Source organism: Aedes albopictus, chromosome 1, assembly GCF_035046485.1.
Source record: "Aedes albopictus strain Foshan chromosome 1, AalbF5, whole genome shotgun sequence".
Classification (NCBI taxonomy): domain Eukaryota; kingdom Metazoa; phylum Arthropoda; class Insecta; order Diptera; family Culicidae; genus Aedes; species Aedes albopictus.
The window spans coordinates 297436864-297449662 of NC_085136.1; the positions used below are offsets into that span (position 1 = coordinate 297436864).

Here is a 12799-nt window from a genome sequence, read left to right on the forward strand (position 1 = left end):
TAAAACAGTAAATGAATCAGTACGTTAATAAATGAAGGAGTGTGCAAATTGATGTGAGCTTCAGTTGGTAAGATAGTAAGGTGGTGAGTGAGTAAGCGTAAGTAAGTGAGTTAGTTAGCGAGTGAGCCTGAAAGTAACGCAGAGATGACATGCTCTTCAGTGTGAACCGTGAGAAGGGAGATCGTACACTCTACGCACGAATTTTCGGAAACCAAAGACATCAGTGTGCATTAGGCTGTTAGTACACACGGGCCTTAGGCCTGAAGTACACATGGTCAAATATATGACAAGGAAAGAACTCAAGAAACAACTTCAGTTTGAAGCGGGAAACGCAATGGGGCCGGCAATAGAATGCGGAAGCACTGCGGTATGTGCTAGAATAAAATCCGCAACTCTGCCGCTGCACAGTGGGAAAAAAACAGTGCAAACCTACACTAAATTCTGTATCTATGAATTATACAGCTTATTTCATACCAAGCTCAATATATGTGGGGAATTAGGGTAAAACGGGCATAATTACATTACGGTCACTGTAATCACTTCTAATCGATTCCTTGTATCATACACACTTAGGGGCCGTTCATAAACCACGTAGACTTTTTGGGGGGAGGGGGGGTCTGGTCAAAGTCTACGCTCCATACAAATTTCAATTTTTTTGTATGGACAAAAGTCTACGAGGGGGGAGGGGGGGGGGGTCTGAGATGGCCAAATTTTGGTCTACGTGGTTTATGAACAGCCCCTTAGTTTAATTTCCCGAGCTCGGCTGTCAAAATCTCGGTTTCTGAATTTTAACCGAGACTCAGCTAACAAGATGGTTGGTTGCTTGGCAACAAGGCGTGTTATACTGATTCTCGGCATTTGTAAGCTGAGATCTCATGAAAACATTTAGCTGACTTCTCGTCTGTGCAAAACTCGGTATTCATAAGCCAAGATTCGGCATTCTAAATTAAGTGTGTAAATCACTAAAGAACTGCTTCACAGCATACCGCCCATAAGTTTCTTGTGAGTTATAAAGCTAATTTCATACAAAACATACAAACATACAAAACATATGTGGGAAATGAGGGTAAAATGATCATGATTACATTCGCGCAGTCACTGCAATTACTTCTAATCGATTCCTTGTATCATAATCCTTCAAATGAACGCTTCTTAACATACCACCCATACTTTCCTTGTGAATTATATTGCTAATTTCATACAAAACTCAATATATGTGGAGAATTAGGGTAAAATGAGGATATCTACATTCGCGCGGACACTGCCATCACTTCTAATTGATTCCTTGTATTATCCACTAAAGAACCCCTCCATAGCATACCACCCTTAAGTTTCTTGTGAGTTATACAGCTAATTTCATACAAAACTCAATATATGTGGGGAATTAGGGTATAATGAGCATTACTACATTCGCGCGGTCACTGAAATCACTTCTTATCGATTCCTTGTATTGTAATCCACTAAAGAAATCCTTCATAGCATACCACCCTTAAGTTTCATGTGAGTTATATAGCTAATTTCAGACAAAACTCAATATATGTGGGGAATGAGGGGAAAATGAGCATAATTACATTCGCGCGGTCGTTCAAATCACTTCTAATCGATTCCTTGTATCATAATCCTTCAGAAAAGCCCTTCATAACATACCACCCATAAGTTTCTTGTGAATTATAAGACAAATTTCATACAAAACACAATATATGTGGGGAATGAGCGTAAAATGAGCATAATTTAATTCGCGTGGTCACTGCCATCACTTTTAATCGATCCCTTGTATCTTAATTCTCCAACTAAATGCTTCTGAACACACCATTCATATGTTTCTTGTGAGTTATAGAGCTAATTGCATACAAAACACAATAGGTGTGGAGAATTAGGGTAAAATAAGCATAAATACATTCATGCGGTCACTGCAATCACTTCCAATCGATTCTCTACATCTTAGTCCTTCAGAAAAGTCCTTCATCCGCAATTCATGTTTCAGAAGTGTTTTAGAGCTAGTTTCATATAAAAGTCAATAAAAAACTGAGGAATTAGGGCAAAATGAGCAGGATAAAGATCCGTGCAGTCTGTTTAACCACTTCCACTCGATTCTACAGACAACTTTACGCCTAAAACCGTATTGTTCATTAGAAAAACTGGATGCGTTCGAGAGATACAGAATTTAGTGTCGGTTTGCACTGTTTTTTTTCCCACTGTGCGCTGCGGCAAAACGCAATGAACGCGGATCTCCTGCGGTTAATTTCAAAACAACTTCAGTTCGGTGAATATGATTGTTTCCTGGAAGCAGGCATGAGAATGAGACTTTTTTCTGTTTACCGTTAATCGATACTGGCAGTAAAATAAAAACAACACAACCGCTGCACCAATACTGTCAGACGCCGCGCCGACGGCAGTCAAGCAGGTGCTTGATGGTTTTCACTTCCCTACGAAAATATTTATGAGCAGTCATGCTGAGGCGGGTGATTGCGAAAAATGTCAAACACTATTTTTCAGACAACTTATTTTTGAACTGTCATATCGCAGAAACCAGAGAATAGAATTCAATGAACTTTTGGACGTTTATCAACAATACATTGATGCTTCTCATGTCACATAGGTACTTTTTGAACGATTAAAAAAGTTATCATGGATTGAAACTTTTAGGATCATTCTTGAAAAAAGTTAATTTTTTCACATCAATGTCATTAAGTTATAGTGTTGATATCCAAAGATTTTCTGCTTCTGCTCCCAAGATATCTCTGATAAGATGTATTAAAGCCTATTTGGATTGAAAGAATATCAAATTTAGTAATTATTTTTTGATATTGTAAATATGACTTATTTTCCTCTCTATGGATGAAAATTTCAAACCGGTATAACTTTATTCATCGTGAGAAAATATTACATATTATGGCGTCGTATCAAGTTTCAATATATTGTTGATAAACGTTAAAAATTTCATTCAATTCGGTTCATTGGTTTCCGAGATATGACAGTTCAAAAATGTGTTGTCTAAAAAACAGTGTTTTACCAGAACGATTCTAACATCGCGAAAGATTAACCAATCGAGCTCAAATTTTTACATTTCATGCACATATAATAGGTGAACAAACAGTCAAAATTTGAGAATTTTTGATGCTTTCTATGAAAAGTTACAGCATGTTAAACATTTTTGTGAGAGAGAAAAAAATGGCCTATCCCAAACATGTTGGCCATCCCCTGTACACTGAACAAAAACCCCCGCCGTACAAAGAATGATTCTTCATTCAATGAGAGGCATATCTTCAGAATCCGAATATTGAATGATTACAGTTCAGAATGATTTTTCTCCATCCTTCAGAATGAAAATCATCCTATTATCGTATTAGAATTGACACATAAAATCAACGATTTATCAATTGGGGTTTATTGTGACTGATTATCATCACAAAAACATCTGAAAGCTTTTGTCTCTATGTTTCATACCGAAAATCATTCAATTCTAGATCAACATGTCGTACTTTAAATCCAGTATGGCGAATTTTTAAAATTTGTTTAAAAGTTATTCCAGGTTTTTTGGTTCCGGTCCGGAGTGACCCGCAGGAGGAGGGAATATATTGTTCGTGCAGCTGAAAATCGGAATTTTTGACACGCGAAAATCAATGTATCTCCTAAACCGTGTGTCGGACGTACGTCGGGCACAGTGCGCTGGATAGATGGCCAGGTCCGCTGTCCAGCGCACTACGTCCGACGTTAGGTTTCACGCATGGATTTTGAGAAAATTCGATTGTCAGGTGTGGGGAAGCTTCGGGTTTCAACCGCGACAACAATACCAGTGTTGTGATTGAAACATCACGCAAGGTAAGAATGATTCATTTTAGGGTTATTAAAGAATTTTACAAACATTATTGATGGAGTAATTCATATTTTTCTACAGGAATTATACGTCCAACATCCAACCAAAATCACATCCTGAAATATGGCCGGATCCAATGGACCTAGGGTTCCAAGCACATTTTTTTGTGAAAAGTATAATAAATTAGGTAATAAAGTGTTTAAATCTGTTCGAAATTGGTGTTTTAATTATTTAATTTAAATCAATAAAAATTTGTACTGCATAACAAGAGACCCCACACTAGATTAAATCAGAAAAAAAATGAAAATCATTCTATTATTCGCTTCTTAAGAAGTAATGAAAATCATCTTATTTCGACTGGGTAAACATTCATATTGTTTTGATTTTGAAGGAAGCTGAATCGAAAGAAAATCATCCGAATCTTGTCGGAAAATAGGCATGGGGCTCGGATGAAGCAAAAATCATTCACTTTATGGCGGGGGTTTTCGTTCAGTGTAGCTAGACAATACTCCTAGCTTTGTGATGCATGTAAAGAAGCGGTTTGAAACGCAGAAAAATGCGAGAATGGTAGAGACAGAAATTTCTGTCGTAGTTGTGCTCGGGTGCTGGCGCTCTCACGCTTGAAAACCGTTTCGAGCAAGAATGCTGCAGAAAAAAAAAATGTTATGACATGTATTTTTCGAGCAGTTTGAGTTTGGCTGGGCCTGTCATGTTCGTGTAGAAAAATGTCAAATGTAGAGCCGGTAACCGTTTTCCAGTACATTTCTCATCCCTGCCTGGAAGATTGCTCTTGCTCTGTCTTGCTCTTTCAAAAGAAATCGGGAGTTTCCTCAAAGCTGAGGCTATGGTGGTAATTGTGGGACGATCTCGGGGACGATAATGGGGTTAAAGAGTGCAAATGAGTGCAGTAAAAATCCAAAGATTTTAAGAACGAACTAGCTGGTAAATCCATGAGATATAAAGAAAAGTAATACGGAAGGAAATTGCAAAACGCATAAGAGAAAGTTATGATTATATAGGAGTCCGGGTATTGTTCTGCAGGAAGCGGGAAATACTAATTGAAAAAAAAAACTAGTAATTCGGCGAAATTCTTCAAGTTCCTCAAAGAAGCTGTGGGTCCAAGAGAAACTGATGATTTCAAAAGAAAACTTGGGAATCGGGGAGTTTCGGAAAGATGGTGTTTTTAAGTTCCTCATGAAAATAGCTCTTCATTCCAGGAACAAGCTCGCTAGTTCTCGAAAATTGCTCCAGAATGTCCCCCAGGGAGGTCACGGGAATTCATCCAGAAGTTCTCCTCTAGTTCTTCCTCCAGGAGTTCCCCGGGAATTCCTCCAAGGAGTTCTCCGCGAGTATTTCCAGGAGTTCCCAGGAAATTCTTCCAGGAGTTTATCGGGAATTCGTGAAGGGGATTTTGGAGAATTTCTTCAGGAGTTCCCCGTGAATTCTTGTAGGAGTTCCCCTGGAATTGCTACAGAAATTACCCTTGAACTCTCCATTGAGTTTCCTGGAAATTCCTCCAGGAGTTTCCCAGGAACTTATCTACAATTACCTCGGGTGGAAAAGTTAACCAATAATTCCACCAGAAATTCTCCGGGAAATTTTCAGGAATTAATCTGAAATTCCCGAGTAGTTCTTCCAGAATTCCTGCAGAACTTCCCCGGGGATTCCTGGAGGAATTTCCCGGAGGAAACTCCGAAGGAGTTCTGGAGCAATTACCAGAGAATCTACTGGAGCAAATCTCCAGAAACTCCTTCTGAGATTTCTCCATTAACTCCTCCGGAGATTACTCCAAAAGTTCTTTTGGAGATTCCTCCAATAATTCCTCCGGGACTCCTCCAGGAATTCCTCCGGAGATTCCTCCAGGAATTCATCCGGAGATTCCTCCAGGAATTCCTCCGGAGATTCCTCCAGGAATTCCTCCGGAGATTCCTCCAGGAATTCCTTCGGAGATTCCTCCAGGAATTCCTCCGAAGATTCCTCCAGGAATTCCTTCGGAGATTCCTCCAGGAATTCCTTCGGAGATTCCTCCAGGAATTCCTCCGAAGATTCCTCCAGGAATTCCTCCGAAGATTCCTCCAGGAATTCCTCCGGAGATTCCTCCAGGAATTCCTCCGGAGATTCCTCCAGGAATTCCTCCGGAGATTCCTCCAGGAATTCCTCCGGAGATTCCTCCAGGAATTCCTCCGGAGATTCCTCCAGGAATTCCTCCGGAGATTCCTCCAGGAATTCCTCCGGAGATTCCTCCAGGAATTCCTCCGGAGATTCCTCCAGGAATTCCTCCGGAGATTCCTCCAGGAATTCCTCCGGAGATTCCTCCAGGAATTCCTCCGGAAATTCCTCCAGGAATTCCTCCGGAGATTCCTCCAGGAATTCCTCCGGAGATTCCTCCAGGAATTCCTCCGGAGATTCCTCCAGGAATTCCTCCGGAGATTCCTCCAGGAATTCCTCCGGAGATTCCTCCAGGAATTCCTCCGGAGATTCCTCCAGGAATTCCTCCGGAGATTCCTCCAGGAATTCCTCCGGAGATTCCTCCAGGGATTCCTCCGGAGATTCCTCCAGGAATTCCTCCGTAGATTCCTCCAGGAATTCCTCCGGAGATTCCTCCAGGAATTCCTCCGGAGATTCCTCCAGGAATTCCTCCGGAGATTCCTCCAGAAATTCCTCCGGAGATTCCTCCAGGAATTCCTCCGGAGATTCCCCCAGGGATTCCTCCGGAGATTCCTCCAGGGATTCCTCCGGAGATTCCTCCAGGAATTCCTCCGGAGATTCCTCCAGGAATTCCTCCGGAGATTCCTCGAGGAGTTCCTCCAGAAATTCCTCCATTAATTCCTCCGGAGATTCCTCCAGGAATTCCTCCGGAGATTCCTCCAGGAATTTCTCCGGAGATACCTCATGGAATTCCTCCGGAGATTCTTCCAGGGATTCCTCCAGGAATTCTTCCGGAGATTCTTCGCAGGGCAGTCATGGGATTAAGAGTGCGACAGCCATTGTAATGCTGTCGTGATGCAATACGTTCAGTAAGACTGCTGTGGATATGAGCTTTAGAGTGTATTTATGGTGCCATTAATATTTTCACGACTGAAATTTGGAATTCAAATAAAAAAATGACAATTTTTAAAAGCATTCCAGCATTCTGCACAAAAAAGTAGCATCCCGTAAACATGAGTTGTATATATGTATGTATGTAGGTGAACACCATTGAGTCTTGAGCTTGAGTCTTGCTCTGCATTCAGTTCCACTTGACAGTACAGATTTATTTCATTACCACTTTGAATTTAACATACCACTGTATGAAGGGCAAAAGGGGGTGTGGCGGACCCGTAAGTAGACACTTACGCGAAATCCGCGGGCTTAAGAGAATCTCCTTCCAACAGTATGATACAACAAGGTGAATGATGAAATTCACATTACTTGTCAAGCTTTCAGTAGCATCTCTAAAACATGAGTTTTGTATAAAATGAAAATAAAGAAGTTGGGTCGAAGGTCCCTAAAAGAATATTGAAAATGGGTTCACAGGCGGTTGAGAACGAGCTGCTCAAAGTAATAGTTTCTACTTTTGTCTGATCACGGTATACTAAGTGCTAAGAGCATGCGATGCCGAAGAGTATGAAGTGGTCTGTGTGTGAAAAAGTAGCATACCCAACTTACGTTCTCCCAGTAGATTTGTGTGTAGACTGTTCACACAGGTTCACACTGAAGTGCTTGTCATCTTTGCGTTACTTACAGGTTCACTCACTTACTTGCTCACTCGCTCACTCTTTCACTTATTTTCCGTAAAACTACAATTCATTCAAAAGAATGACAGCTTGCACCGGGGAAAAAAATGTCCATATTAACTGAAAATGGTTTTTGTTATTCTTGTCTTTTTCCATAATGAAAGGTTGTATAGCCATATGTGTGCATCGTATTCGATTCAACACGCAAGAATAATATAATATTAACACGCATAAACTAAATTGGATGAAATCGATGCGAAATGATAAAATTAGAGTAATGTCATCATGTCAAACGATACTGATTTGATCAGTTTTTACCGCTCGTGTTATGTGTAAGAGGTAACGGTAGCGAACGAGTGTAGCAAAGCAGGCTGACAACCGACCGCGGCAACGTAGTGAAAAGTGTCGAATGTTTACAAAACTGGCAACGAGTTGCAAAAGTTGTTTTTTTTTTTAGCACGAGTCGTATATTTATTCCAACGAGTCTTGCCGAGTTGGATAAATATGAAGATTGCTGAAAAAATAGACTTTTGCAACGAATTCCATACAAATTTTTTTGCAGCTCGGCACTATGAAATTGTAGTTTATACTTGCCGGTAAGGTAACGGCCTAATTTTCTGCTCGATACCAAACAATTGCATTATGGTTCATAATCCAACTCATTTCGGTTGCGTTATGAATCATAATGTAATTGTTTGATTGACAACCTCAGCCTGACCTTAGTTTCCACAGCTAGAGCTTGAAAAACTGTGACGGTTATAGCACGGCTTGCTTGATCCAAATTTTGTTTCTAGCAGGATGGAGCACGAGGCCGTTTCCATTCAATCAACGCGATATTGATGGGGACGATGATATTGATGGGGACGATCACACTCTAGTGAAATTTCGTCTTTCATTGCAAAAAACTTTGTTTGCAACTCGTTGCAAAACTCGATATTTACAGCACTCGTCGTATTTATCCAACTCAGAAAGCCTCGTTGGATAAATGTACATCTCGTGCTGTAAAATTCATCATTTTGCAACTCGTTACATACATAACTAATATGCAATGATTTTTTTCAAAACACAGCTCATTTGAGTTGCATAACCCAAGTAACAATTCCGTTGCTGATTAGTTTTGTTTGATTTTTATTACGGTTTAATTACAGCAATAATAAAAACTCACAATTTTATTACTACTTTTATGAAAACCGTCGATTAAATGTTTTATAGTATACTTGAAGATATCAATAAACTCAGATTTTTAGAGTAAACAAAACTCTCCGATGTTTAATCCTTCTGGCAATCATAATTACCACAATTAAATTGTACAAACTCTCAACAGATGGCGATCCGTTCGATTAGTAACGACATCTGTTGGTGGAAAAGCAGAAACTATGACACTGCTAGGTTTATTGCGGTCATCATAAAAGTAAACTTGCTTTCGTTTTATTTTCGCTAATTATGGTCGTCGCCATATTGAAGAATTAGAAAACGTGAATGGAAAATAGTTAATTTTGCTCAAATCAGCAATGAATTGATAGTTTGCCGTCATTTCCATAACATGCTCACATAAATATTCTCTCTCAGCTGAGTTTTCTTGTAATTCCAGATAGTTTCACTAAATTGACAAATTGATTTATTTATATTCATTATTTTCGAAGCGCATTATTTTATGTTTCTGCAACCCCAATGTTCACGATAAAATTTAATGCGCATAAGCCTAGCAACACAATAAAAACTAAAATATTACTTTGAAATTATTGCTTTCTACTTCCGAATGATGTCTCCTCTTGAACTTTACGTGCAATTGAAGAAGCTTCTCTGCATCTTGAGCTGTCATAGTTTTTGTTGAAAAAAAAAACAACAACAATTACCATAACCTCTTTTCGAGTACGGAAAATTTAACAGCTAGGTTTTAAAGCAGTTTTATTGCTGCTCTTAATGCGGTTTGCAAAACCTCTTTGAGAGTGGTCCACTTGGCCGGAAGGTGCTCTTGAAGAGGTTATCAAGAGGTTTTGATGTATAAATCAGTTTTATTGCTAGTTTTATAATATTGGTCATGAAGATCTCTTATGGAGCCGAACAAAACATAAAATGTTACTTGGGAATGAACATTATGCAACTTTTTTTTCATTATGAAATTCATTCCAGTTGCATAATGAACTGGTACGGAAAATTTGGTCATTGTGATACAGAAATGAATAGTATATAATAAAAAATGAGATGCTGAATTGCATGAAATACCATTATAGTGCATGAGAAAATATTATAACGACGGTTACTGTAATATCGGCTGCCAGTAGGCATTAAAAGGGGGAGTAAAGGGAGATTGCAGGGTTTTCCGGGGAGTATAATGCGGACTCAGAGGCGTGTATGAGAGTATTACTGGATTTTCAGGAGATTTTCATGGGCTCCATGGGGTCTCAAATAATCATCAGGGTATCTCAGGGGGGCTTTGAAGGGTCTCAATAGGTCTTAGGGGCGTTTCAAAGAGTTCAAAGGTTCTCATTGCATTTTAGGGATTCTCACGGGGGGTTTCAGGCGGGTACTTGTGTGTCATCCTGTTGAAACGCCCTTAAAAGGCTTCTGAATTTCCCTGCAGCCCCTTAGAACCTACTTTTTGGGACTTTCTTGGAACTTCTTGAAAACCCCTTTGGTCTCATTTAAAATTTCCAGGAGCAAGACTTGTTCTCGCGAAATAAGGTACTGGTTCAAGCCCTGGCTCAATTTATGCACAAAACTTCTTCTTTTTAGTCGGTCAATGGTTGGTTACAACCAGTTCTTGCCGTCTTTCCATCACGCGGCGTCGTTTTAATTGCTAGAAGGGGATCAAGTGGCTTTTGCGAGGGAATTCATATGGTGCCAGTCGGGGAATTCCATGCCTAATCATCCAGTAGTTGAGAGTACCCTCTCGGAATCCGGTGAAGTTTTGTGGTTCAAAGGATGTTGGTCTGGTTAGTCTGTTCCTTGTTATTCTCTTTCTGTGGATTCTATTTCAATGATTTTATTAGTTCAGTACAGGGCCATGCACAGAGAAGGCGTAAAGGGAGGAGTTTTTGGCATTTTCGGTAAAAGGCGGAGGGGCGCCTAGTATATGAAACTGTGGTAAAGGGGACGAAAGCGACGAAAGTCATGAACTTTTATTCACGACCAATTTTTATCGCCCATAGGGGGAATCGGTTTAATACGCGCAACCGGGGTAAAACGACCCACCTCAATATCTCCCTGATAATAAAATTTTTCATATGACATGTTTACATTAATCGATAGCATTTTCAATTATCTATCTTATCAATCAATTAAATTTGGAATTTAACAAACTAATAAAATATTTAAATTGAAAAACGATTTTAGCCATTTCTGAAAGAATTTGTATTGTAAGAATGCGAAAACTTTTATCGCAGAATTGGAGGTAAAAATGGAACAAAGTTGCAAAACTTGATATTGAAATCCCTTTGCTCACTCCCAAAATTTATGATTTGCGCGAAAAAAGTGCCGTTTTAAGTGTAAAAACCCGATTTAATCCACCTATGGTGAACAGAACCCTTCTTACACTTATTAAAATTATTGTTGTATTATTTGTATTTAACATATTTATTTTGTGTAATTGACCAAAAGTTCTAGAAAATATTGTGGATTTGGTTTCCAAAATAGCATCATGGACCATGGACTAAACTACCAGTAATGCCAGACATCTCCTAGAATGTAGTACGGAATGTTTAAAAAATAGCTTACATATTCTATTGTATCGTTCGTTAACTGCCAAAAGATCTTGAATCGATTAACAAATGGGTAAGAAAATCAGCGAGATATACTTTGTCTAATACCTCTTAATCAGTCGATTAAATTAGCTCCGAAGTACTTGGTATTCATGGTTATGGTGTAGAAAGGACAAAAATGATATATCTGCTAAGTTAATCAGTTTTGGCATTAGCTAGTTATTTCGGCTGTCCGGTTCTTGCATTTTTTCCACAATATATAAATTCAAAGCTTACATTTAACATATTGTTAGTTTTCATAGAATTCCTGGGTATTTGTAATTTGTTATTTATAATTTTGTTGAAAACAATAACCTGTTAGTATACACTTTGTATGAGGTCATTATTTATTGAAAAATAATTTCCCATAGACTGGTCAAAAACTAATCCAAGATAACAAGTGAATATAATAATAATAAAAAAGAATTTATTGAAATACTCTTCGTAAGATATCTCAGTAATCAAATGTCGAATAGAAATAAAATTCCAGGGCCTTTTACAAGGATATTGCAGATTCCATTTGGTGCTTAGAGAACCCAAATCGGCTGACAGACGGCTGAGATATTTGTTATGGTACCCTTGGTCAAAAATCTCTCAAAAAGTTAACCTGTATTACTCCCAAGTACTCTTTGAAAGATATCTCGGTAACCAAATGTCCAATTCTAATGAAATTGTATAGGGATCTACTAAAATGTTGTAGCTTTCATTTGGTGCCAGGAGAACCGAAATCGGTTGACAGACGACCGAGATATTTATTATGATGCACTTGGTCAAAAATCTCAAAAGCTTTAGGTTGTATAAATCCTAAGTACTCTTCGAAAGATATCTCTGTAACCAAATGTCCAATCGAAATAAAATTTCTGGGCGATCTACTAGGATGCTGTAGCTTTCATTTGGTGCCAAGAGAACCCAAATCTATTGACAAACGGCTGAAATATTTATTATGATACACTTGATCAAAAATCTTAAAAAATTAAGATGTATGACTCATAAGTACTTTTCGAGAGATATCTCGGTAACCAAACGTCCAATCGAAAAAAAATTCAATAGCGTTCTACTAGGATGTAGTAGCTTTCATTTGCTTCCAGGAGAACTCAAATCGGTTGACAGACGGCTGAGAAATGTGCGTGACTTTTTTTGTAACGCACATACACACATACACACACACACACACACACACACACAGACACACACACACACACACACACACACACACACACACACACACACACACACACACACACACACACACACACACACAGACACACACACACACACACACACACACACATACACACACACACACACACACACACACACACACACACACACACATATACACACACACACATACACACACACACACACACACACACACACACACACACACACACACACACACACACACACACACACACACACACACACACACACACACACACACACACACATACAGACATTTGCTCAGTTCGTCGAGCTGAGTTCATTGGTATATGGTCGGCGTTAAGTCAGAGGGGACCAAGTAA

The 12799-nt window shown here is 39.1% G+C and overlaps 1 protein-coding gene across 1 annotated transcript in view; it reads left to right on the plus strand.

Moving 5' to 3' along the window:
* Positions 1 to 351: 351 nt before the first annotated feature.
* LOC134291985 (uncharacterized) overlaps positions 352 to 12799 on the plus strand; it is a 32914-nt gene continuing 20466 nt past the window's right edge. The window contains exon 1 of the mRNA XM_062860571.1: positions 352 to 367. Coding sequence (XP_062716555.1) covers positions 352 to 367 — 16 coding nt within the window. The remainder of the gene's footprint in view (positions 368 to 12799) is intronic.